This window comes from Acanthochromis polyacanthus, chromosome 19, assembly GCF_021347895.1.
Source record: "Acanthochromis polyacanthus isolate Apoly-LR-REF ecotype Palm Island chromosome 19, KAUST_Apoly_ChrSc, whole genome shotgun sequence".
NCBI classification, from domain to species: Eukaryota; Metazoa; Chordata; class Actinopteri; family Pomacentridae; genus Acanthochromis; species Acanthochromis polyacanthus.
In genome coordinates, this window is record NC_067131.1 from 4306653 (window position 1) to 4330413 (window position 23761).

Consider the following 23761-nt stretch of genomic DNA (forward strand, 5'->3'; position numbering starts at 1 on the left):
ATCATCAGTTAACCTACCATGCATGTCTTTGCACTGTGGAAAGAAACCAGACCATGCAATGAGCTGCAAAGTGGAATAAAAATGCAGCACTCCCACCTTGAAGTGGCTGAAAAATAGCTGCAGTGTGCCACTAGATAAAAAAAGATGCTGCTAGCTAATTAGCACGGCTGTAAACGATGCTAAACATGCACAAAAATCGTCTTTGCAGATGTCTTTTGACCAAGGAAATTCACACACACAACGCATTAAGATGAGTAACTCTGGGTGTAAACATAACTGCTAAGCTAAGGGTGTGCTAGCTTCATAGCCAAGGCTGATTTCTCTATTTTGAGCTACCTGTGAACTAAAAATTCCATCATTAAGGATGTTTAAAGTCCTAAAATGCATCTTGAAGAGGGAAGAGCTCTGATGCATTGATGTATCCTGGACATCTCTTTTGTAGAACTCTTTTTTTGCATCTGTGATATATTAAAACTTGTGTGACGCACAGCTGGAACATGCAAACTATGTGGGTAGCAGCACCGACAAATATTTGCATGTAGTATATCAGTCAGTCATAATATTTTACTGTTGCCTTATTTGTATGGAACTCTTGTGTGTCACACCTCTGTTATGCTTTTATACTCCATGCTGAGTGTACATTTGTCATATTTTGCTGCAGTTGTTGTGGACATTGTTCGACTCATCTGACAGAAATAATGCAATTCAGTCGTTCCCGTTCCTATGGTCATAACGGCCTTTAGACAGGCAGACGCTGCAGGAGAGTAGATGTTGTCTATTCTGATGTGACTAAGTGGAATAATTGTCTCCATACCGGTGTGTAATCTAAACCTGACCTTCTCTCAGCTGCAATATCTACCCAAAGATCAGGGAGAATCCTCAGAACTGATGCTGGCATTGCTTGCATGAACTCCTGCTCTGTCAGTGCCACTTCTCCTGATATCAGTAGACTAAAGTCATCTGAGTCTCCAGCGTGTTTCTATGTCTTCCTTGGCATTGCTGAACTTCCACAACACAGCGATGGGCTGTACAACAACATATTTAAAAAATGACATGGCTTTAAAACAACAGCTGTGAAGTAAAAGTGTTTCATCAGACAAATGTTGCCTCGATTCCTTTCTGCTTGCATCTGTGGAAGAAGGGATAAAGTTGCAGGGAGAGGAGTCAAGGAGGAGCTGAGAAATGAGAAGTTTTGCAGGTGTAGAGGTGTGCAGATGCAAGATTTGTAGCATTAAATTTCCTAAAATGCAGAGAATAATCTGTCCTCTTTGTCCTCTATCTGCAGGGAAACCTGACATTCAGTGTTGATGGAGACGTGACCCTGATAGAAAACACGAAGCTGGTGTCTGTGATCAAAGACCTGCTGTCCACTAAGGAGGAAAACGTGGAGAAGGCGCTGCTGTACCGCACCGTCGCCACCGGTCGAGACGTCATCGAGAAGCAGCACACGACTCAGGAGGCCAGCTACGGACGCGACGCTCTCGCTAAGGTTCACGTTTAAATGTGCTGCTCAGCTGCACAAACACAAGCACAAACACGACACCGAGCCGCTGAGAGATGCAGGGTTGTGACATTTCACTCTGCCGTATTTTTCACACTGATTCACACTCATATGAGTCACCGTGTTGTGACTCCAGACAGGCTGGAGACTGTGGAGGACGAATGCATGTAGGCAGCTGCAAGACTCGCACTGTGGGCCGCGAACAAAGTCTGACTCACCGCTAGTTTGACATTCAGCCTTCTGGAGCTGTTAATTGCTTGTGAGCTTTGCTGCTCAGCGCCCTTGAGCAAAGCACTTGTTCGGCTAATTATTCACCTCTTCCGGTTTTGTCCTCCTCAGGCCATGTATGAGCGTTTGTTCTGCTGGATCGTGGGCCGAATCAACGACATTATCGAAGTGAAAAACTATGACGCCAGAGTGCACGGGAAGAACACGGTGATCGGGGTGCTGGACATTTATGGGTTTGAGATTTTCCAGAACAACAGGTGCGAATGAGATAAAATATTCCACAAAAATAAAGGAAATAATCTGCTTTTCATGTTGGATATTCATACTTTCATCTCTTTGTGTGTGATTTTAGCAGTATATTCGTTTATAATGTGTAAGGTTTCATTCATAACAGCACGCTAACACAGCATGTATTTCGTTGTGCTGCAGCTTTGAACAGTTCTGCATCAACTACTGCAACGAAAAGCTGCAGCAGCTCTTCATCCAGCTGGTGCTGAAGCAGGAACAAGAGGAGTATCAGCGAGAAGGAATCCCCTGGAAACATGTAAGAAGCGTTATTCTGTTCCTGCTTTGATTAGAGTTATTCAAAGACTGTTTTACAGATTTGCAGAAAGTATATTTTTTGGTTATAACATATTAGTTTTGTTGTCATTTCAGAAAAAGCATTTAGATTTGGTTCATTTAAAGAGCCCTTATTATGCACATTTTTTGGATCATAATTGCATTTTTAGGGTCTGTTAGAATATGTTTGTATGCTTTTATGCTACAAAAATCTTGGTATATTGGAGCAGCAAGGCCTCCTGGTACAGAAAAATCAAATTTTCTCTAATTAGTCAGCTTGCTTGATAAACGTGAGGCTCTTCTGTTCTGCATTTTAACTCCAGATTTATTCATATATGGATGAAGCTCTGGCAGAAGCAGCTCTTAGTACTGGATTGAAAGGAAGCGACTCATTCTTTGTTTGAAACCTGCCGCTAAGCACGATTATGCAAATGTGTTACATGATGATGTCATCAAGTTACAGAAGAAAAGCCTTAACTTTAAATGAGGCATTTCAGGCAAGTAAAGGAGAAAATATTTACCTTTGTGTGGTCTTTTGGTTTTTTTTTCAAGTCTTGCAGGTCTTTTGCATGCACAGAAAACACACTAAAGGAAAACCAACAAGTGCAATGTGGGCTCTTTAATGTTCTACAAATCAACCTTTAAATCATCTTTTTGTAAACACAAGCACATTCGAATGCCATGCATTGGTTTTATTGAAACAGGAAAAGGTTGTATAAAAGTGTAGAAGTGTAAATATTCAGAGGACAGTGTGAAAGAATCCTTGAAATAATAGGGAAAAAATAAAATCATCACATTGTACAGTGAGTTAGTAGAAACTTAAGGCAGCTGCTGCTTTATAAAGAAATGTTCGGTGGCTTGACAAGCAGAAATTCTCACCACAAGGTCAACACAACCGCTCGATATGTTGAGGAAGGACTTGAGATGTATTTGAAAACTTCAGAAGCAACAAATAAGTCAGACCTTGTGTTGAGAGGTTTTTATGTTGAGTTTCTATTTCCGAGAATGAGCCTGAGTCTGCTGCAAAACAAACTAAATATATATCCATTTTAGGGATGCTGTTGTTGTCTTACTGTGATGTCCTTTACTTTCTGTGTCCATCATTAGATCGATTACTTCAACAACCAGATCATCGTGGACTTGGTGGAGCAGCAGCATAAAGGAATCTTTTCTGTGTTGGACGAGGCCTGTATGAATGTGGGAAAAGTCACCGATGAGGTTTTTCTTCAAGGACTCAACGGCAAACTGGCCAAACACGCCCACTACACCAGCCGCAAGGTAGGAAGAGTTAAATACAGCTTCATATTTTTAATGTTTTTTGCTCATCTGTACATCTCATGGAGTGAATTTCTTCATTTCTGGAACAAACGTCAACTTTAACTCAATAATGATCCCATTTACTCGAGTGAAAGTCACCTCACGAACACATTTTTGGCTGTAACTCCTCGATTTAAACACTAATTTCACATAAATGTGTGATAGATTGCACTGATGAAGAGATGACATTTTCCGTCCTGAAGGTCAGCTCCACTGCAGCATCATAATGTTCTGCAAAAACACATTTCTAGCTCTAATTCAAAGCCGTCAGTCAGAAGCAGAAAGAGTTTCACATTTGGCCTTTTACTAAACTGAATCTGTGCCGGGTTGAAGATGCAATGAATTTGTAGTTTCGTTGTCTTCTTGTGTCACAACTACGACTTTTTGATCCTTCAAAAACAACATGTGAACGCGTAGAAGGGAAAGTTCCACCTTAATCTTCGAAGATTGCGTCCCAGAAACGTATTGAATCCAAGATAATTAGAAAAAACAAGGAAAATGCAAGTGTTTTTGAGTGTATCGGTTGCTTTAGAGAAAAATCCTCGATAGTATAGCTTTAATTATTTAAGTAAATGTGATTCTAGAGTCTCTAGTGGGGCTTGATTTAATAGCACAATAGGATATAATGGGTTTTGAACTGTTACATGGACAAATTGAAAATATCTGATTATATCACCTTTGTCGACAATTAATCCTGACAAAAATGGGAGATTAATTAGTAATAATAACAATAATAGTTTATTGCAGCCCTCAATTAACCCTCTGAACCTCAAAACCCAACAGCAGGTTTGAAAGGCATGTTGTTTTTTTTAATAACTGCAAAATTTACACCACTGTGTAACTGAAAAGACAGAAAGAAAAGTCAGATTTTCTGCTTTCCAACAGTTCTGATTGTGTGTGATGTGCCGATCCATTGGACAAAATAACCAAATTTAAGTTTAAAATCGTGGTAATTCATCAAAATCACTTCACTGTGCATGCCTCATTTAGAAATTTGTGGAAAATAAATTGTTTGCTTTTGCTGGATTCTGTAAAAAACTAGAAATTCTGCATTTCTTGGTGCAACTAAAAAGCCTTGTGTGACACAGTTCTGACCAACAGTTACATACAAAAATTGAGGGACTTTATAACCGGACTAGGCTGAACTGCAGGCTTTGTTTGCAGAGAGCAGACAAGTAGTAATGCATCTATAATGTTTATTTCATTCAGTGTTAGTAACACCTGTGGACGCTTGGAAAAATGTGCTCATAAATTCCAGATTTCTTCGATTTTTGTAAAAATATGCCATGAAAAAAACGAAGCCTTTCGTTTTTCCTTTTCTCTTGTATTGCTGCACAAAAGGCATCTCTGAGTTCTCTCTGCTTCCAGCTGTGGTTGTGCTGTTTCCATGGAGGTGCTGGATTGAAAAATGAGAGCAAAAATGTGGCTCAAAAAAGCCCAGAAACTAAAATATCTGTTCCTGGCAGTTTTATCAAAGATTCCCGCTGTAATTTACAAACTCGATCCTATCCAACGAGCTGGTGATGAAGCCTGATGTGGCTGCGGTAACCTGAGAACAGCAGAGGGCAGACTACAGCCTGCAGTAAGTAGCTATTAGTGCTGGAGGAAGAGCCCGAACATGATCCTGTTAGTTTTATTCATCAGGAAGCCTCACCGTCTAATTCACTCTAATGGCCCGAGCAGACTGCGGGACAAAGCCAATTTAATTTTCTGACATCCATGTTGGACGAAGTGAAAGTCACTCGGTGAGTTTTAAAAGGATGTTCGACTCTGAATCATGGCAGCTTTTCCATTCAGAGGCCCTGTAGTTCTCTATGCGGCCACGAGGGGGCGGCATCCGTCAGAGAAACACGTTGGAGGAGTCTGACTCAACACTTTGCACAGGTGATGTCACTGGCAGCCAATGGGAGCGTTCGGAGCTGCTGCTGAGAAGAAGTAGGTGGTGGGAAGTGGAGGATATGTTTTTACACATTTATGAGGAGAGGCTTGTAGAGAAGCAGAGGAGAGGCTGGTGCAGTGAGGATGAGTGACGGAGAGCTGCAGGGAAACATCTGGAGGCAATTATGGGCTCAAAATAGTCAAAGCAACAGGCTGCACAGGAAGTCAGGAAGAGTCCGAGTGATGCACAGAGAGAATACAGATCCAACCCTGCAGACACCGCTGCTTGTTATAGTAACTGAAGGCCTCAGTGATGAGGAAATGCTCTTCTGCTTTACCCTTCTGGGTCGCCACAGCGAATCATCTGCCTCCGTCTAACCCAGTGGTTCAAAGGCCACATACAGCCTAATTTGATCTCACACGGGCCGGACCAGTAAAATCAAAGCGTAATAACTTATAAATAACAAGTTTTCCTCTTTGTTTTAGTGCATAAAGTCCATTCTGAAAATGTTCACGTTTAATAAATATCTTTTAACACCCTGACATGCGGTTCCTACAGTGTGTGGACAGAACAGAACCTACTTCCCACCAGGTTAGCTCCACAGCATCTGTTACCATGGTGATCTAGACAGGTACAAATTTGTGTTTGTCCAATACAAAGTGTACTGTGTACTAAAGGAAAACATTTTAAAATATTTTCATTTTTGTGTGTGTTGGATGATCAGATTTCAGAACAAAACGGTGACGTTTTTAGGGTATTTTTACTGCTGTCAAATGTCAAAACAGGTCATATTTGTAAGGGTTCGTAATTTCACCCCCCTACTGAAAAATCAAGTTTTCTTTGAACAGCTTACTTGATGAAAGTGAGGCACTTTTTTTTTTTTTTACATATTTTAACCCCAGATTTATTAATATAGGGATGTATTGTTGGGAAGTAATGCTGGATTGCAAGGAAGCGGCTCATTCTTTGTTAGAGGGAGATTGAAAGCCACCGCTGAGCACAGTTATGCAAATGTGTTACATGATGACATCACTAAGTTACAGAAGGAGAACCTTAACTTTAGATGAGGCATTTCAGGCGAGTAAATGAGAAAATACTTACCTTCAGTGTGTTTTTTGGGGGTTTCCAAAGTCTTGCAGGCCTTTTGCATGCACAGAAAACACACTAAAGCAAAAAGAAAACCAAAACAATATGGGCTCCTTAATGTTCTACAAATCAACCTTTAATGGTTATTTCGTAAGCACATTCAAATTGCATTTATTGGTTTTATTGAAAAAGAAAAATGTTGTATAAAGTATGTAGAAAGGCAAATATTTCAGAGACAGAGTGAAGTAACCCATGAAATAATAGGGAACAAATAAAAATATATTACATTATACAGTGTGTTAGTAGGAGGAGTCATGATGACATCATTAAGTTACAGAGAAAGAGCCGTAAGTTTTAATGAAGCATTTCAGGCAAAAAAGACAGAAAATAATTACCTTTAGTGTCTTTCTGGAAAACCAAAACAGCACAATATGGGCTCTTTAACGTACTACAAATCAACCTTTAAAAAGTTAACACAAGCACATTCGAATTGTATGCAGTGATTTTATTGAAACAGGAAAAACTTTTATAAAGTATGTAGAAGTACAAATACTTAAGAGACAGTGTTAAGTAATGAAATAATAGGGGGGGAAATGTAAAAAAATCACATTATACAGTGAGTTTGTATAAAGTTAAGCCATGTCATGATGACATCATTAAGTTACAGAAGAAGAGTCTTAACTTTAAATGAGGCATTTCAGGCAAGCAAAGGAGAAATTAATAGCACACACACGTGTTTTGCCTCCACCTCTCTGGATTTATCTCCCTGCTTTCACTACAGATCACAATGTCATCTGCAAACAATGACAAAGAAGCAGACCTGAAGATGAGCTAAAGCTGCAGGCTGTATCGATCGGTGCAGCTTCCCTTCCTCCTATCATCTCCGAGTCGATTCTCCCCCCTGAAATCTCACCCCTCTGACCCGCAGACTTCTGAGTTTCATGTGAAATCGAGGCTTTTAGAAACTGCACCGATCCAGCTGTTATTTCCTGGAACCAATATTGGCATAAATCAATATTAGCCCAGGATCTTTTTTTTTTCTTCTGCTTTTATTTCTCCTTCCTGTACCGTCTGGGGTGCTGTTGCCAGGCAACATTAACATAATGGACTTTTTGCGAGGAGGCAGCGGGAGTTGTTGGGAGCTTTAGTGGATCTCCTGGGCGTGTTTTTGGAGGATAGTTACCGTTCAGATTAACGTGTTTTAAGGTTAATCTGACCAGAGTGCTTCAGAGACAGACGAGTTAATGCAGGAGAGATCATCCCTGAAATATGGTGAAATAAAAAACAAACTGCTGTTGAGTTTAATGTGCTGCGTATTACTGGACATGAATGGACTGAAATGTGCTTTATAGACACTGATAAATGATATTTAACACGTATTAATCTGATAGGAAGACATTTTTTAAGCGTTTATTTAGTATTTGTCCACAATCATTCTTTCATCTGTCAAGTAATTGTCAACTATTCTATTATTCAGCTCGTATTTAGATAATCGTTTGATTGCTGTGAGTCATTTTTAAAGAGAAATAATCAAAAATATCTCATTTTAGCTTTTTAAATGCGATAATTTTTCTACTTCTCTCCTCATCTCTGACAACAAACTGAATATTTTTAAGTTTTGGACCAAACAAAGCATTTGATCTTGGTCTTTGTGAAACACTGATCAACATTTTTCACCATTTTCTAACACCAAACAACTAATCGATCAATCAAGTTGCAGCTCTAGAAGCCATTTACTGCCCATAAATACTGAACGTGATAATGTTCAAGGAATGTGTTATATATGGATGACAGAGTTATTCATGGGATTTCATGCATTTTTGGAACAATGAAGTCAAGAAATGTGTGATAATTGCAGTTTTACAGAAACAAAAAATTAGAAATCTGATTCTTTAAATATGAACTGTAACCTGAGAGAAGTTCAGGTTGATTATTTAATTAATTCCGCAAGTAGCTGTTTAGTTCTCAGCACCACCTACTGGTCAGAGCAGTAGTTGCAATGTTATTCATCGCTTATTATTAGTCATAGTGTTCTCGTATTTTTTGACTTTCTACGATTAGCGCAAGACCCGCAGTAGACATTAAGTCCCTAGTATAAGAACAGAAATACTTTAATATCCCAGGCTCTTATGTAAAGTACAAAAAGGCGTGTTGTCTTTTTGAAAAATCACCAAAATTGCACCATTAATCAGAGCCATTAACCATAAAAACTGAGGGAAATGTCAGATTTCCATGGTCCTTTAGGTATTTGTGTCGGACATGCTGATCCGTCAGGAAAATTAACTAAAAATTTGTAAAAAAAAAATCTGCCATAAATGAACAAATTGCACCACAAAAACTGTAAAACAAAACAAAAATTATTCTATCCTCCTTGGTGCAACGATGGACCCACTCGGCTGTGACCAGCAATCACGTGGCAGAAATTCGGTGGTTTTTCAGCTGAACTTTACGCTGTATTTATAAAGATCAAAGAGGAAACAATGATGGATACAACAAAATGCAAGCATTCAAATACATACGGTATGTAGAGACACCATTTTCCCCAGTGGTGGTAAAACCTGTGGCAAAATCACAAGCCCAGACATTTTTACAACATGTGTCCGAGCCTTCTAACCACACAGACCAGCACATGCCAACGGAACGACGGCTGCTATCGGCCCCGGGACATAAAAAAAAAAAAATCTCCATTCAAACTTACGTCATTACAATAGTACACTTAATTAGTGTCTCAATAGTGTCTGTACAAAATGTTGAGGAGAAAAGTGAATGTTGCAATGGCAAAATTTGAAAATAAAAGGTACTAGTATCAATATTAGTCCATGTTGTTAGTAAAGTATTACCCATACAGTTCTAATGCATACATAAATTACAAATATAGAAGGGCCAACACTGGAACGAAAGCTAAACAACAGTAGAATCACAAATGTGAGGACTTGAGTGGAGTTTTTTTTACTTTCTATAAAAAAATAAGGAATTTCAACGTTTCTTAAACTAATATACGGCATTATAACTTACGTATTACTCACAGAAGATGTTTTTTTTTAAATTCCCTTCACTCAGGATTGTACTGCTTCCACATGGATTCAGAACTTTTGCACCTTTGGGAAACAAAAAACATTTCTTATAAACCCCCAATTCATAAATGCAACATCTAAGAAAACCCAGGATTGTGAACCCATTTTTCTATGTCTTAAAAATGATAGAACAGAATAGAATAGGGCTGTCCCCTAAGTGCACCAACAATATATGCTTTAAAACCTTCTAAAACCCTGTAAAACTCTCGAAAACACCATAAAAACAGCAACAGTGGTATAAATATTGTGAGAGACAATAACTACCATGGAAGCGTATTTACAACTGCTTTATAAATTTAAGAAAAAGAGAGTTAAAGTGGTTTTGTGATTTCCCTTTGATGTGTGTGATGATTTACCAGTAATTTCATTTAAACAGACCACTTGTTTTGATGCTTTTATACCTATTTTGTTCATCTGGTTTGCATTTTACTCTTTATTTTTCCGAGAACTCCTTCCTTTTTTAGTTCATATTTAAATTCTTATTTTCTGACATATTTTAATTTATGGAGCAAAGAAGAGCCTTGATATTTCTGACTCACTTTCGCTCAAAGATAATAAAAAGAGAAAGAAATACTCTGGCTGCATATCGATGCCACCCGAAATAGACATCCCAACCCGTGATGCAAATGAGCTTTTGGGAAAGTTCAGAAAATATCAAAGCTTTGAGGGTACGAAGTGCACGAGAGCTGCGCAGACTTTAAAGACCCTCGGTGGCACTGCGAGCCTCACGTTTCTGCAGGTCTGTTTGCCGGGATGAAAATGTGAAGGTTGGAAAAAAGAAAGAAGCGTGAGAGGAAAGAGAAGGAGAGACAACTGGGGAGAGGGTGACAATTAAATGTGAAGATGTGCACATCAAGGGAGAGAAAAGAGAAAGCAGAAAGGCTGTGAGAAATGTAGGTACAGTACATGATTTTTGATGCAGCATCTCAATAGAATTCTTTCATTTTTCAGGCTTTCCATCCACTTCCATGAAGCTAATTTCCAACAGCAGGCAGCTTGATGATCTTAGGTTACTTACCCAACACTGAAAAGACAGTCGCATAAAGCTAAGATGCAAACAGTTTTCCTTAGATGAAGACTTGAAAAAGAAACCCAACATGCATGCTAATGAATGTAAATATTTGTGGGCGTCCAGTGTAAAAACGTGCTAACCTGTTTGCCACTTTTTTCCAGGTGATAATACACCAGATGCTAATGCTAAACGCTGTCCTGACACGTGTTTTTATAGCTTTAGCTGCATCAGAGGCCCAATGATTAAATTGTACAATATTTCTTTAGCTCTTAAATCATAAAGATGCTGCCAACCGTGACATAAATTATGTCACTGCTGCTGTTAAAACTTTGTTAGCAGTGAATCTTACATGCCAGAGGCGTAAGATGGCATTTGGGAGTTTGCACATCCAGCGGTAGAAAAGACACATTTTGCACCAGCGTCCTTATATTTTGCTCATTCACAGGTTTACAATGTCATTTTTGGGCTTCACTAGATCACGTTTACATGCTTTCATCATCACAAGCACATAATTTTTGCTCAAATCTTACATTGCTGCAGTATTTCTTCTCACTGTCAGTCTGAAAAGCTCAGTTTTAGCTTCTGTCTCTTTAAGGCCTGCCTTCTGAAACGCCCAGTCTGCTCTGATTGGTCAGCTGGCACGATGAAATCAAGGTGACATTTGATTCATGTTGTAACGAAATCTAGTATAGGGATGTAACTCTAGAGGAATGACATGACGTCTGACAGCAAAAAAACTGTTCAGACTTCGTTTGAGAATGGACCAAACTAGCCACTAGGCAGGCGTTATGCAAATGTGTTGCATGATGATGTCAGTAAATCAAGGAAGTTAAGCCTGGATGTCAAACCAAGTGTTTCAGGCAGGTAACTAACTATCTTTACTGTTTGCATACCTTTATTTTCAGGTCTGTACTGCAGTTCTATGACACACTAAAACAAAGGGAAAACCCAAAAAGCAGAATATGAGCTCTTCAGTGTTTTACTAACCAAACTGCCATTAGAAATGTTCAAAGATGCCACTACCACATAGAAATGAATTTAAGAAAAAGGAAAGTCTGTATATACAAGTATGTAGAAGTGCAATGTTTGGTGGCAACTGCTGCTTTATAAAGTACAGCAGCTCAACAAAAATACATTCCTAACACAAGGCCAACTCAGCAACTCGATTTACCAATGAAGGACCTGAGGAGTACTTGAAAGCCTCGGAAGCAACAAATGAATCAGACCTTGTGTTTCGAGTGTTTTGTTGAGCTATTATTTCTTAGAATGAACCTTCAATCCTGCTAACATCTGTGTCCAGGCTCTCACTGCTACTGAAAAACAAACTAAATATAGCCACACCAGGTGAAGTGAGTAACTGTATGCTGTCACTGCAAGGAAGAACAGGGTAGATGTTATTTTGACATCCAAGGTACCTAGACATGTCCCAGGCCATGTAAACCCCTTTACTTCAGTGTTTGTTTTTCTGATTGCAGTAGATTTTCCACCAGAATAATGCCCCACTGCAGACATTGTTCAGAAAAGGGTTGAGGAACTTGACCAAGAGCTCAAGGTGCTGATTTAGAGACTCCCAGACTCGTGAAAGATGGAGCTGATGGTCTTTGCCTACCAGTAGAAGCTGAAAAACCTCACTCGTTGAACTTTTGATACCCCTGTTGACCATAATTATGATGTTTGCATTGCTGCTGTGTTAATGCCGTCATTAGGTTACTATATAAATCTACATCAGCCCATTCTGAGGGATGATATCTTTGATTCCTCAGACTTGATTCCACCATTTCTTGATGATGATGATGTGTAAGCTAGTTAAGCTAAATTCCCTTATTTTCTTCTTGATTCACTTTATTTACGTAATTATTGTTTTGCTATTACGTTTATTTATTGCTAACTGGAATCGTTAGTGATTTTTGTGTGTATTGCGATGTTCAGAACTAGCAGTTGATTCCTGATGATAACGTTTCTGTTTTAGTGCAAGGTTGAGATGCTCCAAAAGGTCAAAATGTCCGAGAAAAATTTAATAAAGAATGTTTCAGTATCTGTGCATGCCTGTGCATATGTAGTATAATAACCCTCCCAGCTTAAATAGTCAAGCAACGTGATATTTTGCAGCTCTGTGCACCACAGTGATGAATTCTTTCACCTCTGAAAGAATATGCAAGGTTAAGAAAAAGACCGAGATTCTGCTTCAGATACCAGCTGAGGACGCCCTGCTAACCTTCAGCCTGTCTGCTGCATAAAAGACTATATTTAACTTATTTATTCACTCACTCTGCTCAGCGCATACATCTACAGATTTAGCATTGAACTTACAGAAAGATGTTTTGACCTTGATGAGGCAGCTGTAAGTTGTCATGAACAGGAAATTTAACTATAGAGGCGAAAACTTTAAGCTTCAGTACAATATTTGTGTGTTCTTTAAGAAAAAGCGCACCTCCTGTAAAGTTATCATGAACAGGAAATGTAGCTATAGAGGCTAAAATTGTTTTTATACTAGGCTGTAAACATGTTTGTTTCTGCTGTAAACTTAGACATTTTAAGCTGGAGGTCTATTGGGATTGGCTCACTTTTGGACTCAGCTTCTAGTGGACATTTGAGGAACTGCAGCTTCTGGCATGTCACATTATGTCAAGTTTAAAATTTCTGTTATTTTAGCCTCCTCTCAAAGTAAATACTACAAACACTTATCAGTAAAATCTAACATGCCATAATGATGCTACATAAACAAATACAAAGCTCTTCATTACAAACAATCACTGTTTCAACACAAACGGAACATTAACTTCAAGAATTAGGATTTATTACTTTGAGCTACTCGTGTAACCTAATTAACTGCCAGCCAGCTGAAAACGATCAGTTTCTGCCGCACGGCGTTCGGCATTTATGTAACAGCCCCGCTGCCAAGAAGTGGTGAGACAGAAAGGAGATCTGCATAGGAAGAGACTGAGTCATAGATCAATTCCAGGAGATGTTCATGTAACACGAGCTGAGCTGTGTCTGCTGTTGTGTTCTGTTTTCCTGCTCTGTGACGCACAAATACGCTCACTGTGTCCAGGCTGCTCATCATTCTTTCATTCATTTATTAGATGCTGCATGTGGACGGTGAATCTACACGTGTGCAACTGTACAGAAAAACAATCAGGAAGGCACACGTTTGCCGCGAGACAACAGGAGAAAGTTTCGATCAGCACCAGATGTTTCGCCGTCTGCTGATGAGGAACTCGTTTCGTTTGCTTCCAGGCTTCTCGGGCTTGTTATGAATTAATCAGGCGGTTTGATGTATGGGAGCTACAGGCTTGTTTACAGAGATGTCTTACCTAAAGGGAGATGCGCTGTGAATGAAGCCTCCGTGTGATTTTTTTCACTTATTTTTTTTGGTGCAGTGAAAGCCGGCCGTCTCTCTTGTCGGGTTTGCCAGACGTTATGCTTTCATCAAACTGAAATTTAAATAGTTTCATGAATCTTTTACTCTTGTTGACCCACTGCTATCAAACCGAGTGCGTGTTTGCTTGAGTTGTACTGCAGTTTCTTCTATTTTTGGGTCATTGCACCACAATCTGACAGCTGATATTCTTTTTTCTTACTGTCTGAATGTAGCTTTTTTCCTCCAGGCTCCATTGTCTCCTTGAACAGACTCTCCTGCCCTCTGTGTGTTTGTCAGTGCAACGCTGTACAGCAATTTAAACTTGTTTTGTGAGGGCAAAGAAAGGAACCTTTGCAATTCTTCAGTACTGGATAAAAACCGGCTACTTCAGTGACTTTGACTAAATATCAGAAAAACTAAGATACCACAAACAGTAGAAGCGCTTAAATAAGGAGAATGAATTCATAAAATACAACAAAAAAACAAACCAAAAAAAAGAATCAGCTGTCAGATTGATGAGTGGTACTAATTTTTCATTTTATGTAATTTATTGTGCAGAACTTTAAGCTTTAATACAAGATAAATGTGTGACTTGTATAACAATTAACCCCCTGTCCAGTTGTCATTAACAGTTTCATTAGCTGTAGAGACCAAAATCCTTGTTGTATCTGGCTGTAAACATGTTTATTTCCTGGCTGTAAACATGTTTATTTCTGCTGTACAGTTGGACATTTTAACATGGAGGTCCATGGGGATTGACTCACTTTTGAAGCCAGCCTCTAGTGGCCATTTGGGGAACTGCAGTCTATTTGGAACTTGACAATTAACTTCATGGTTTTATGATGAGAAACTACAAGAGGTTGCTGTTAATAAAATGATTTGCAATTGCTGCAGATTAACATGAAAATTATGTTTTACTCAATATATGTTTTACATCAATGAATGACTTTACCGTGAGCGTAGGAAATATAGATGAAATCAATCATATCTGCAATACTTCTGCCCAAAATGCTGTTACAGTCAGTCAGTTCAGGCCACAACATCTGCTGGGTGAGCATAAATCAATGCTTTTGGCGAGTCTGCTCGAAGGCCATGTTCCAAATATGCACAGTAGATCAACGTTTTGCGTGTTTCGTGCATGCCCACTCATGCCCTTGTGGCGTGTTCACCGTGGGGAGACGAGGTTCAGGCCGCATGTTGACTTATGCATTCCCTCTTGAAGACTTAAGCAGATAAAGTTTTCATCGTGTGAACTCCACCTGACCCTCGCCTACTTGTCGATGTGGAAAGTTGAGCACTGGCCATAATTAAATCGATATTTTAATTCCAGTTCAGGCTGAAACGACTAGACGAGACCTGCATGGGAAATGCTGTTTGGGCCAATCTGACATGCGCCCCCTTCTGCCAGAAATGCGGTTATAGTCGGGCGGTTCAGGCCAAAGCAGCGAAAGGAGGTCTGCACAGCTGGAGGATGCGTTCCATAAATATGCAACAGATCAGCATGTATGTACTCTGCGCCTGCACACTAACTGCCCTTGTAGTGTAGAGAGTGGCCATGTAGACAAACGTTATGGACTGCAGGTGAATGTGGTCCATGTAGACGCCTGCAGGAACTCTTAAGGACTCGGCATTGTCATCATTCTTATCCTTTGGTGCTCGCTGATGTGCAAAGTGTCGCGCTAGTCTTAATTAAATCAATATTTAATTTTGAAACACCAAATGATAATCCTCAGCTGCAAATGGCCCTAAAACAGCTTCATTTTGAGTTTTTCTTTTTTTTTTTTGAAGCTCAAACTATACGTACAACTTGTTTTAAAATCAGTCTTCCCATTATTTATTAACAGTGAATCAAATAACACACTCGCAGACTAAATAAGCACTAATTGCCGGCCGCCTCACTTCCTCTCAGCTCCACTGAGCTTTATCGCATCTTTTTAATCTCTCAGTTTTGGTTTTCCAGCCTGCAGCTTTTCTGTTTAGCTTCAGTCCCACTGCTCTTATCAGCTTCATTTCCAGCAGCAGCAGCAGAAGGCAGCTGTTTCCAGGCTCTAATAAACCGACTGTACCTCCACAGCACTTAACAGCAGACAGGCAAAGTCAGCAGCTAATAGCAGTTAGTAGCTAAAGAGGTTGATTGGCGGAGAAGTCAACAGAACAGAAAGCAGCGTGACTGTTAGATTTATCAGATGGACACAAATGATTACTGCTGCTGGATTTATGTGGGATTGTTGTGTTTACAGCTTGTTCTTGGAGCTCCCAAGCGTTTGGAGAATCTGTTATTGCGGGTTTACAGATTTATGTTTTCAATGTGCTTGCAGACCATGTAGTGAAGCCAGAATGTGTTGAGAAAATTGCTCTTCTGGGTTTATTCCTAGCAGGTTCAAGTAAATTCTCAGTCCTCACTGAGTGCTGCTCCTCGCTGTTTGTTGCCTCCATCCTCCCAGATGTGCCGCTTTGCTCTTAATCATTCGCATTAGTTTCTGTTACGACAGCAGCTTCGTTTTCTCCACTTTTATCACAATCCCTCCTCCAGTCGCTCTCTTTTGTCTCTTGACCTTTTATTTTTTTAAAATTTACTCATCTGTTTTCTTTTTTAATCCACCTTTCATAATCCTCCCGGCACGAGGCATGTACAGGTGCAGCATGCTAATGCGTGCATGTGTGTCCTCCACCTGCTGCCACATGTATGAATGCATGTAGGGGGCTGTGCTGAGGGGAGAAGCTCTCATGGACCATGTGCTGCTGATGCTAATCATGGAGGTCATTAGCTGCAAGGTCAGCAGCGAGGATGCATTGAAGACGGTGGAGGTAGTGTCCAGGAGGGCAGCTTTAAGGGCCGGTTCAGGGTTTGTACTCGTATAAACCTGTGTGCAGTGAGGACAGCTCCTTGTTGTAAAACCCCCATCGCTGCCACACAATACATTTCCAGTTTTTATAGACTTTATGTTGACAGTTATGGTAATTTTTAGTGTCTTCGTGTCATTTTTGTTGTCTCTTTTTGGTTATTGCTAGTGTCTTTTAGGTAAACTTTTGTCCCTTTGTTCATTTTTCTCTCATTTTAATTATTTTCAGTCTTTTTTTGGAAATTTTGTGTCTCGTTTTTGGTTATTTTCAGTCTCTTTTTGGTCACTTTGTAGCTCTTTTTGGTAGTTTTTGTGTGTTTTACATTATTTTTGTCTCATTCTGGTTATTTTCAATCTCTTTCTGGTTATTTTTTTGTCTCTTTTTGATTGGTTTTAGTGTCTTTTTGGTAAGTTTTTGTCTCATTCTGGTTATTTTCAGTCTCTTTATGGTCATTTTTTGTCTCTTTGGTAGTTTTTGTGTCTTTTTGATTATTTTTGTCTCATTCTGCTTATTTTCAGTCTCTTACTAGTTATTTTTTGCCTCTTTTTGATTGGTTTTAGTGTCTTTTTGGTAAATTTTTGTCTCATTTCGGTTATTTTCAGTCTCTTTATGGTAATTTTTTCTCTCTTTTTGATAATCTTTTGTCTCTTTTTGGTTATTTTTCATGTCTTTCAGGTCATTTTTTGTCTCTGTCTTTGTTTTTAATATTTGGTAATTTTTTTGTCTCTTTCTGATAATTTATGTCTCTTTTTGGTTACTTTTGTGTCTTTCAGGTAAAATTTTGTCTCATTTTGCTTATTTGCAGTCTCTTTCTGGTAATCTTTTGTCTCTTTTTGGTCATTTTTTAGTATCTTTCTAATCATTTCTGTCTGTTTTGGGGGTTTTTTCAGTCTCTTTTTTGTCTCTTTCTGATAATTTATGTCTCTTTCTGGTTATTTTTTATGTGTCTTTCAGGTAAAATTTTGTCTCATTTTGCTTATTTTCAGTCTCTTTCTGGTCATTTTTTGTCTCTTGTTGGTCATTTTTGGTATCTTTCTAATCATTTCTGTCTGTTTTTGGTTATTTTCAGTCTCATTTTTGTCATTTTTTTGTCTCTGTTTATTTTTAGTCTTTTTCTGGTCATTTTTTGTCTCTTTCAGGTATTTTTTTGTCTCTTTTTGGTATTTTTGGGCATGAAAAGCAAAATCCATCCCCTCATCTCTGGCCCGGATTGGCTGCTGCGGTACCTACTGTGAGTTCTTGACAGGTTTGGAGTCGGTCAGATGCGGCGCTTCAGGAGGTCTGGCTCGTGTTGACATGGACGGCTGTTTAGGGCTGCAGAGCAGGAGGGCACAGGTGGCAAACAGGGGCTGCTGGATTAGCATGTGCAGGAGGCGCTGGAGGGCGAGCGGCTGATAAACAGGTTCACATAGAGGTGGAGGTCTTATTTACTGGCGATGGAACGAGAAAATCAGTGATTTCCAGCCAGCTTCTCTTTGTTTTTGTTTGGCTGTGAGTCAGACGGAGGGCGCTGTGAAGCTCTCCACACATTTTTGAGATTATAAAGTGAGTGTTGCAGCAAACAGAAGTTAAGCCTTGAAAGTCTGGCAGTTTGGTGACTAAAGATGGAAACATGACAAGATAATGTACATTTATTTTTGCTGGTCACATAATACCTCCAGTGTCAGGTTAGGTAGGATTTTGTTTTGTAATATTGATGCAGTTTTCTCTTTCAGTTAAGAAATCATCAGATATAAGAGCCTAATAAATGAATTATCTCTTAAATGAAGCTATTTTTCTTCCATTGTTTGCAGGAGTCTGTTCAATCAAATGTTACTATCAACCTAATCATGTTCCAGTCACATGTTTTTTTGTTCTAAAAACCCCAATCCGATGCCATTTTTCTACATAATACACACTTCAAGTGCATTAAAGTTCATAAAATCAATCTAATCTACATGCACAACAATAGAGCAGGAACAAAAATAGCATTTCTGCATCCCAGATGTTCTGTCTGTGGCCAAGAACCTTGTTGGAAACCTTCAGTAGGACACACTCTGAAATGTAGTGTGGAGAGTTTAGGATGTTCTGTGGCTCCACAAGCTCTAAAAGATGGAGAAAACCCTTTTTCTTTACATGCATGTCAGAAAATGGGCTGTAGATTTGCTTTAGTATTTAGTTTTTATAGTCTTGTGTCTCCGTTTTGTCTTTCTTTTGTCATTCTGTCTTGTTTTTGTCATTTCGTTGCTCATTTGTGTTGCTTTTTTTTGTCATTTTGTGTATTATCTGTGTGCTATTTGTAATTTTGTTTCTCGTTTGTGTTCGTTTGTGTCTTATTTTTGACGTTGTGTGCCATGTTTGTTATTTTATTTCCCTTTTATTTTGGTTGTTTTGTGTCCTATTAGCCTTTTCTGTCCCTTTTCTTTCATTTTTGTGGCGCTTCCTTTGTTTTTTTTCAGTCTCATCTTTCGTTTGTGCCTCACTTGTGTCGTTTCTTGTAGTTTGGATCAGTTTTGTCTCCAAACCCCAATCAAATACAATTTTCCTACACAAGACACACTTCAAGTGCATTCAGGTTATTAAAATCAATCTAATCTGTTTGCACAACAATGGAGCAACAGCAAAAACTGCAACGTTTTGGTCCCGCTTAGCCTTTGATGGGTTATAGGACTCACTTCTATTGAGTGTTGGATCAGTTTGAGGAAGCATTTCTGAGGCACAGCAGCTAAACTATCATTGCCTGCTTCAGCGTCGGAGGATAGTTTTGTGAAATATTTCCTTTCTCTGAGAGTGAAAGATTGATTTCTTTTGCTTCACAGTGTGTGTTTATTCTATCCCTGGAAACTGTTGCCCTGCATCTGTCTGACAAACAAATAAATGCTACAGTAGAAGCAGTTGCATTTCAGAACTGTTTCTTTTGTGCCCACAGAGTTTTACCAGTCGGTGAGGTGTTGCTCTGCTACATGCCTCTAAAATTCTGAACTCTTTACGTGAGATAATCCAAACGCTATTCCTTCTTTTTTTTGTTTTGACAGTAGTGATAAAGATATTTATCTAACAAATAGCTGTAAAGCGATCCTGAGTGCTGCCATTTATCCCCAAGGCCACATGAGATGTCTTAAATACACGGCAAAAGTATAAATACGGAAGCCTGTCAGCACCTTCTACTTCAGGTTTTATATTTAAGTTCAGAGTGGGAATATTTCCTCTGCAAATAATTACAGAGAAATGTCACAGTGATAAAAAGCTAAAGGTGAAAATGCAAAGCAGCTGATGGCCGCCTCCTGTCGCTTTAACACCGGATGCTGCTGCAGTTTGTACCTGAGACACTCGCTTCTTGTCTTTCCGTCTGTCGCCTTCTCACCTCTACTCCCCCTCTGTTCACAGTTTCCCTTCCTGTGTTCCCTGCAGCTGCCTCTAATTTATCCCCTTCATCGTCTTTATTAAAACCCGCATCTTTTTCCTTCTGCTGATTGTTTCTTCTGCCTTTCGTTCTGCTTCACAAACACACGAGCAGCAGTGTGACAACCCGGGTCCTAACATTCGGCTGCAGCCCAAACACAGAGGAGGCGCTGATAATGAAGCTGCCAAGATGTGTGTGAGTGTGTGTGTGTGTGTGATTGTTGGTGTGCACGGTGCATGTTGTGTGTATGTGAGAGTGATGGAGTGTGACTGATGGTGATGGATGGAGGACGGTGTGGCTTCCAGCAGATGCAGGCTGTCTGTCGGATGGAGCATCTGTTTGTCTGTCTGGTGTTTGGGTGTGTGTGTGTGGGTGTGTGTTTACCCCCCGAAAAGTGTGTGTTTTCAATCTGCAAACAAATTATCTGCCAGAAGAATTTATTTCTGCTGCCCATAAAGGCTTAAAAATGAAGATACTGAGTGTGTTTTATTGGCACTGCAGCCCCAAAATGAAACAGAAAATGTTTCTGAGTGAGGACTTTTAATTGTCTTCTTTAATAACGTTTTCTTTCCTTTGTTTGTCGAGCGTGCGGCTGTTGGCAGCGAAAACTTCAGAGAGTATCGCTGGAAGCACTTGAGTGCTTCTGAAGTGCCAGGGAGGTAAATAGTTTTGTGATTTCTGTGAGGAATTTGACTTGGATTTCTCACAGATTTACTGTGGGGTCCTTTGTGGTTTTTATTATTCAGGCTTTGGACCAGAATCAACAGCGACTGATTCATTCAGCGCTCCGATGTAAATCTTTCTGTGTCTGTGAGGTTTTTATTTTGTTTGTAATGATTTCACTCCAATAAGACTGTTCCTTCCCTCATTGTCTGGCTGTTGGTGTGTGTCTGTGTGTGTGTTTTTTTTTTTGTTTTTTTTGTGAGTCTGGGAACGCTGAGCCCTGCGATGAGTCATTCAGCTTTTTCACAAAGTAATGGAACATACTGTATTGGCTCGGCTTGACAGAAATAGCATCGAGGTAGCAGGCAGCGTGGCTGTAAAAGTTGCATCTGTGTCTTTTCTGTCTTGCTTGCTTTGCTCCTTTTGTTCCCACACCCGGTTTTGATGCAGATCTGAGGCCACAGAGTCGCCAAAAGTAGGTGAAGATTGCCACATATGTGAGTTCAGTGGCGTTAATCTGCTACAGATACCAAATCCAAGATGACGCCAAAGCCAGTTCTGTGTTCAGTATGTCAGTGCCTGAGATCTGAGTTGACATTTTATTCATTTGAGCCTGAATGAATGGTACTCTGGAAGCAAAGTGGGATCTCTGGTGGACATATTTTCATCAGATGTCACTGGATTGCCATAGATTTTGCCTAGCTACAATCCACAGCTAACTCCATTAGCTTCCATCTACTAGCCCTGCCAGCTAGCCTCCACCTGTTAGCCCTACCTGCTGGCCTTCAACCATCAGCTGATTTTGACTGCTGGCTGCAGAGTTTTGGTCCCAGATAAGCCTTTGATGGGTTATAAGTTGATGCTTCAGTTGGTCTCTAAGGTGTTGCACCTTAAACCTGGGTATTGTAAAGCACAGCATCTAAAATATCATTGTGTGCTTTAGCATTAGAGGACAGTTTTGTGGAATATTTGCTTTCTCTGAGAGTGAAAGATTTATTTCTTTAGCAGCACAGCGTGTGTTTATTCTATCCCAGCATAAAGACTGGAAACTGTTGGCCTGCTATGTCTGATAAATAAATAAATCCTAGAAGGAGCTGCATTTTAGAACCGTTTCCTTTGTGCCCGGCGAGCCCCACAGAGTCTAGTTATTGCTGTAAAACTGCCAGATTTGGCTCCACGCTGCGTCTGTGCAAATACTAAAACCAAAAAACTCACTAACAGCATCGGAACAACGAGCGCTGCAGCCAGAGACGCTTCTTAGAAATACTGAGCAGATAAACTGACTCATAACAACTGAAAGCGGCCACAATTTGTCCTGTTATGTTTCTGTTTGTGTGCATATTAAAGAAAAATGGTGCTTTTTGTCAAATAGTGAAATCTAAAGGTGCTACCAGCTGGAGTTTTATGCTTTTTTGTTGCTGTTTCTCACCAATGTCCAGTGTTAATAGCACAAATTATAGTTAGTTGCAGCTTTTATAATGTGATATGCTGTGATTTTCTTAATTAGTGGATTTCAAAAATGTAATAGAAGGCACCAGTTCTCTATTTTCCAGGTCACATTTGACTCCCATCACTGTAAAATGATGCCTTTGTGTTCCAGCATGGAGCCTTTATGTACTAGATGCATAAAAAAGAGGTACCACGTGGCTGGGAGCTTAAAAAGTCACAGAACTGTCCTAAATTAAAAGCCATTTTAATCTGAAATCATCATTCAGTTGATTCTCTTTCATTAGGTTTAGGATGAGTCTCTTAAAATCATCCTGATCTTCTCAACCACGCAGAATTCTAATGGAGAGGATGAACCGTTTTTTACTTAAGTGTGTTGCATAATCTGCATTTTTCATGTATGGATTTCATTATTTTTCTCTTAAATATTTGTTGTTTCAGAGGTTTGTCCAGGCGATGCTAAAATATGCTTTTATGATTACATAAAAGCATGTAATGAGCCAGTTTAAACACCAGAAAAGGGATTTTGTTGTTTTTTTGCAGCACAGATCCCACATCTGCCAGCCGTGAGTTTTAAAAATGACAGTGTTCTTAATGGTGGGCGTTCTTTTTGACAAGACGAAGGCTGGAAACTAACAGAAGTCCTTCCAAGATTGTTCTGCTTGAAGCGCAAACCATTGTCTGCCTGATTTAGGTCTCCTTTATTTGCATTTTCTTTATTTAAACCTGTCAGACGCGGCGCTAAAACCACCCACCCACCTGATATTTAGGAGTTCCATCTCTGAAGACGGTAGCAGCAGATCCAGGAAGCGTCCATGGGTTGTGTTGGTTTTGCTTGTTTCGGTTAAGATTTAAAGAATTTGGAGACTGAGCCAACATTTTGAACTCTTTGTCATGTTCCTCAAACCATTCCTGAACAATGTCTGCAGTGTGGCAGGGAGCTTTATCCTGGTGAAATAAGACACACAGGAACATGGACTTCATGTGAATGAGGATCTTCAACCAGAATCAGAATTAGTTTTGACTTTTAGTGCAAAACAGCAATCAGTAACTTAGAGATTAAAAAATTGTCTCCAGTCAGTTGTGACTTCCTCACCTTTCTCCTCATCTCTTAACCTGGCAATAGCCACATTAATAATTGTGTAGTACTTGATAGTACTCCACAATATCAATCTGGGACCGCTCCATGTAAATCCGTTTGGAGGAAAGAGGCACGGATTGGACAATGCAACAGTATGTCCCGCCTCTGACAGGTTTGTTTTTAGTCAATCGCGGGATCTTCACAACGAGCGGAGCCAATTGGTAGATTAAACTCTTACCAAAACCCGTAGGTAAAAAAGCACAAACATCTTTACCATCCAGAAATGCGCAAAGCGCCTCTCGTTGTTCTTCCTTCAAAGAAGCGAT

General features: G+C 39.6%; 2 protein-coding genes across 4 annotated transcripts in view; both read left to right on the forward strand.

Moving 5' to 3' along the window:
- Nucleotides 1–23761, forward strand: part of pdk2a (pyruvate dehydrogenase kinase 2a) — a 147598-nt gene that overhangs the window by 66372 nt on the left and 57465 nt on the right. The gene's annotated exons all lie outside the window — the stretch shown is intronic.
- myo1d (myosin 1D) overlaps nt 1–23761 on the forward strand; it is a 153811-nt gene that overhangs the window by 41211 nt on the left and 88839 nt on the right. For both annotated transcript variants that reach the window (XM_051939149.1, XM_051939151.1), the window contains exons 8-11: nt 1286–1489; nt 1841–1986; nt 2159–2273; nt 3398–3568. In XM_051939149.1, the coding sequence (XP_051795109.1) occupies nt 1286–1489; nt 1841–1986; nt 2159–2273; nt 3398–3568 (636 nt within the window). The remainder of the gene's footprint in view (nt 1–1285; nt 1490–1840; nt 1987–2158; nt 2274–3397; nt 3569–23761) is intronic.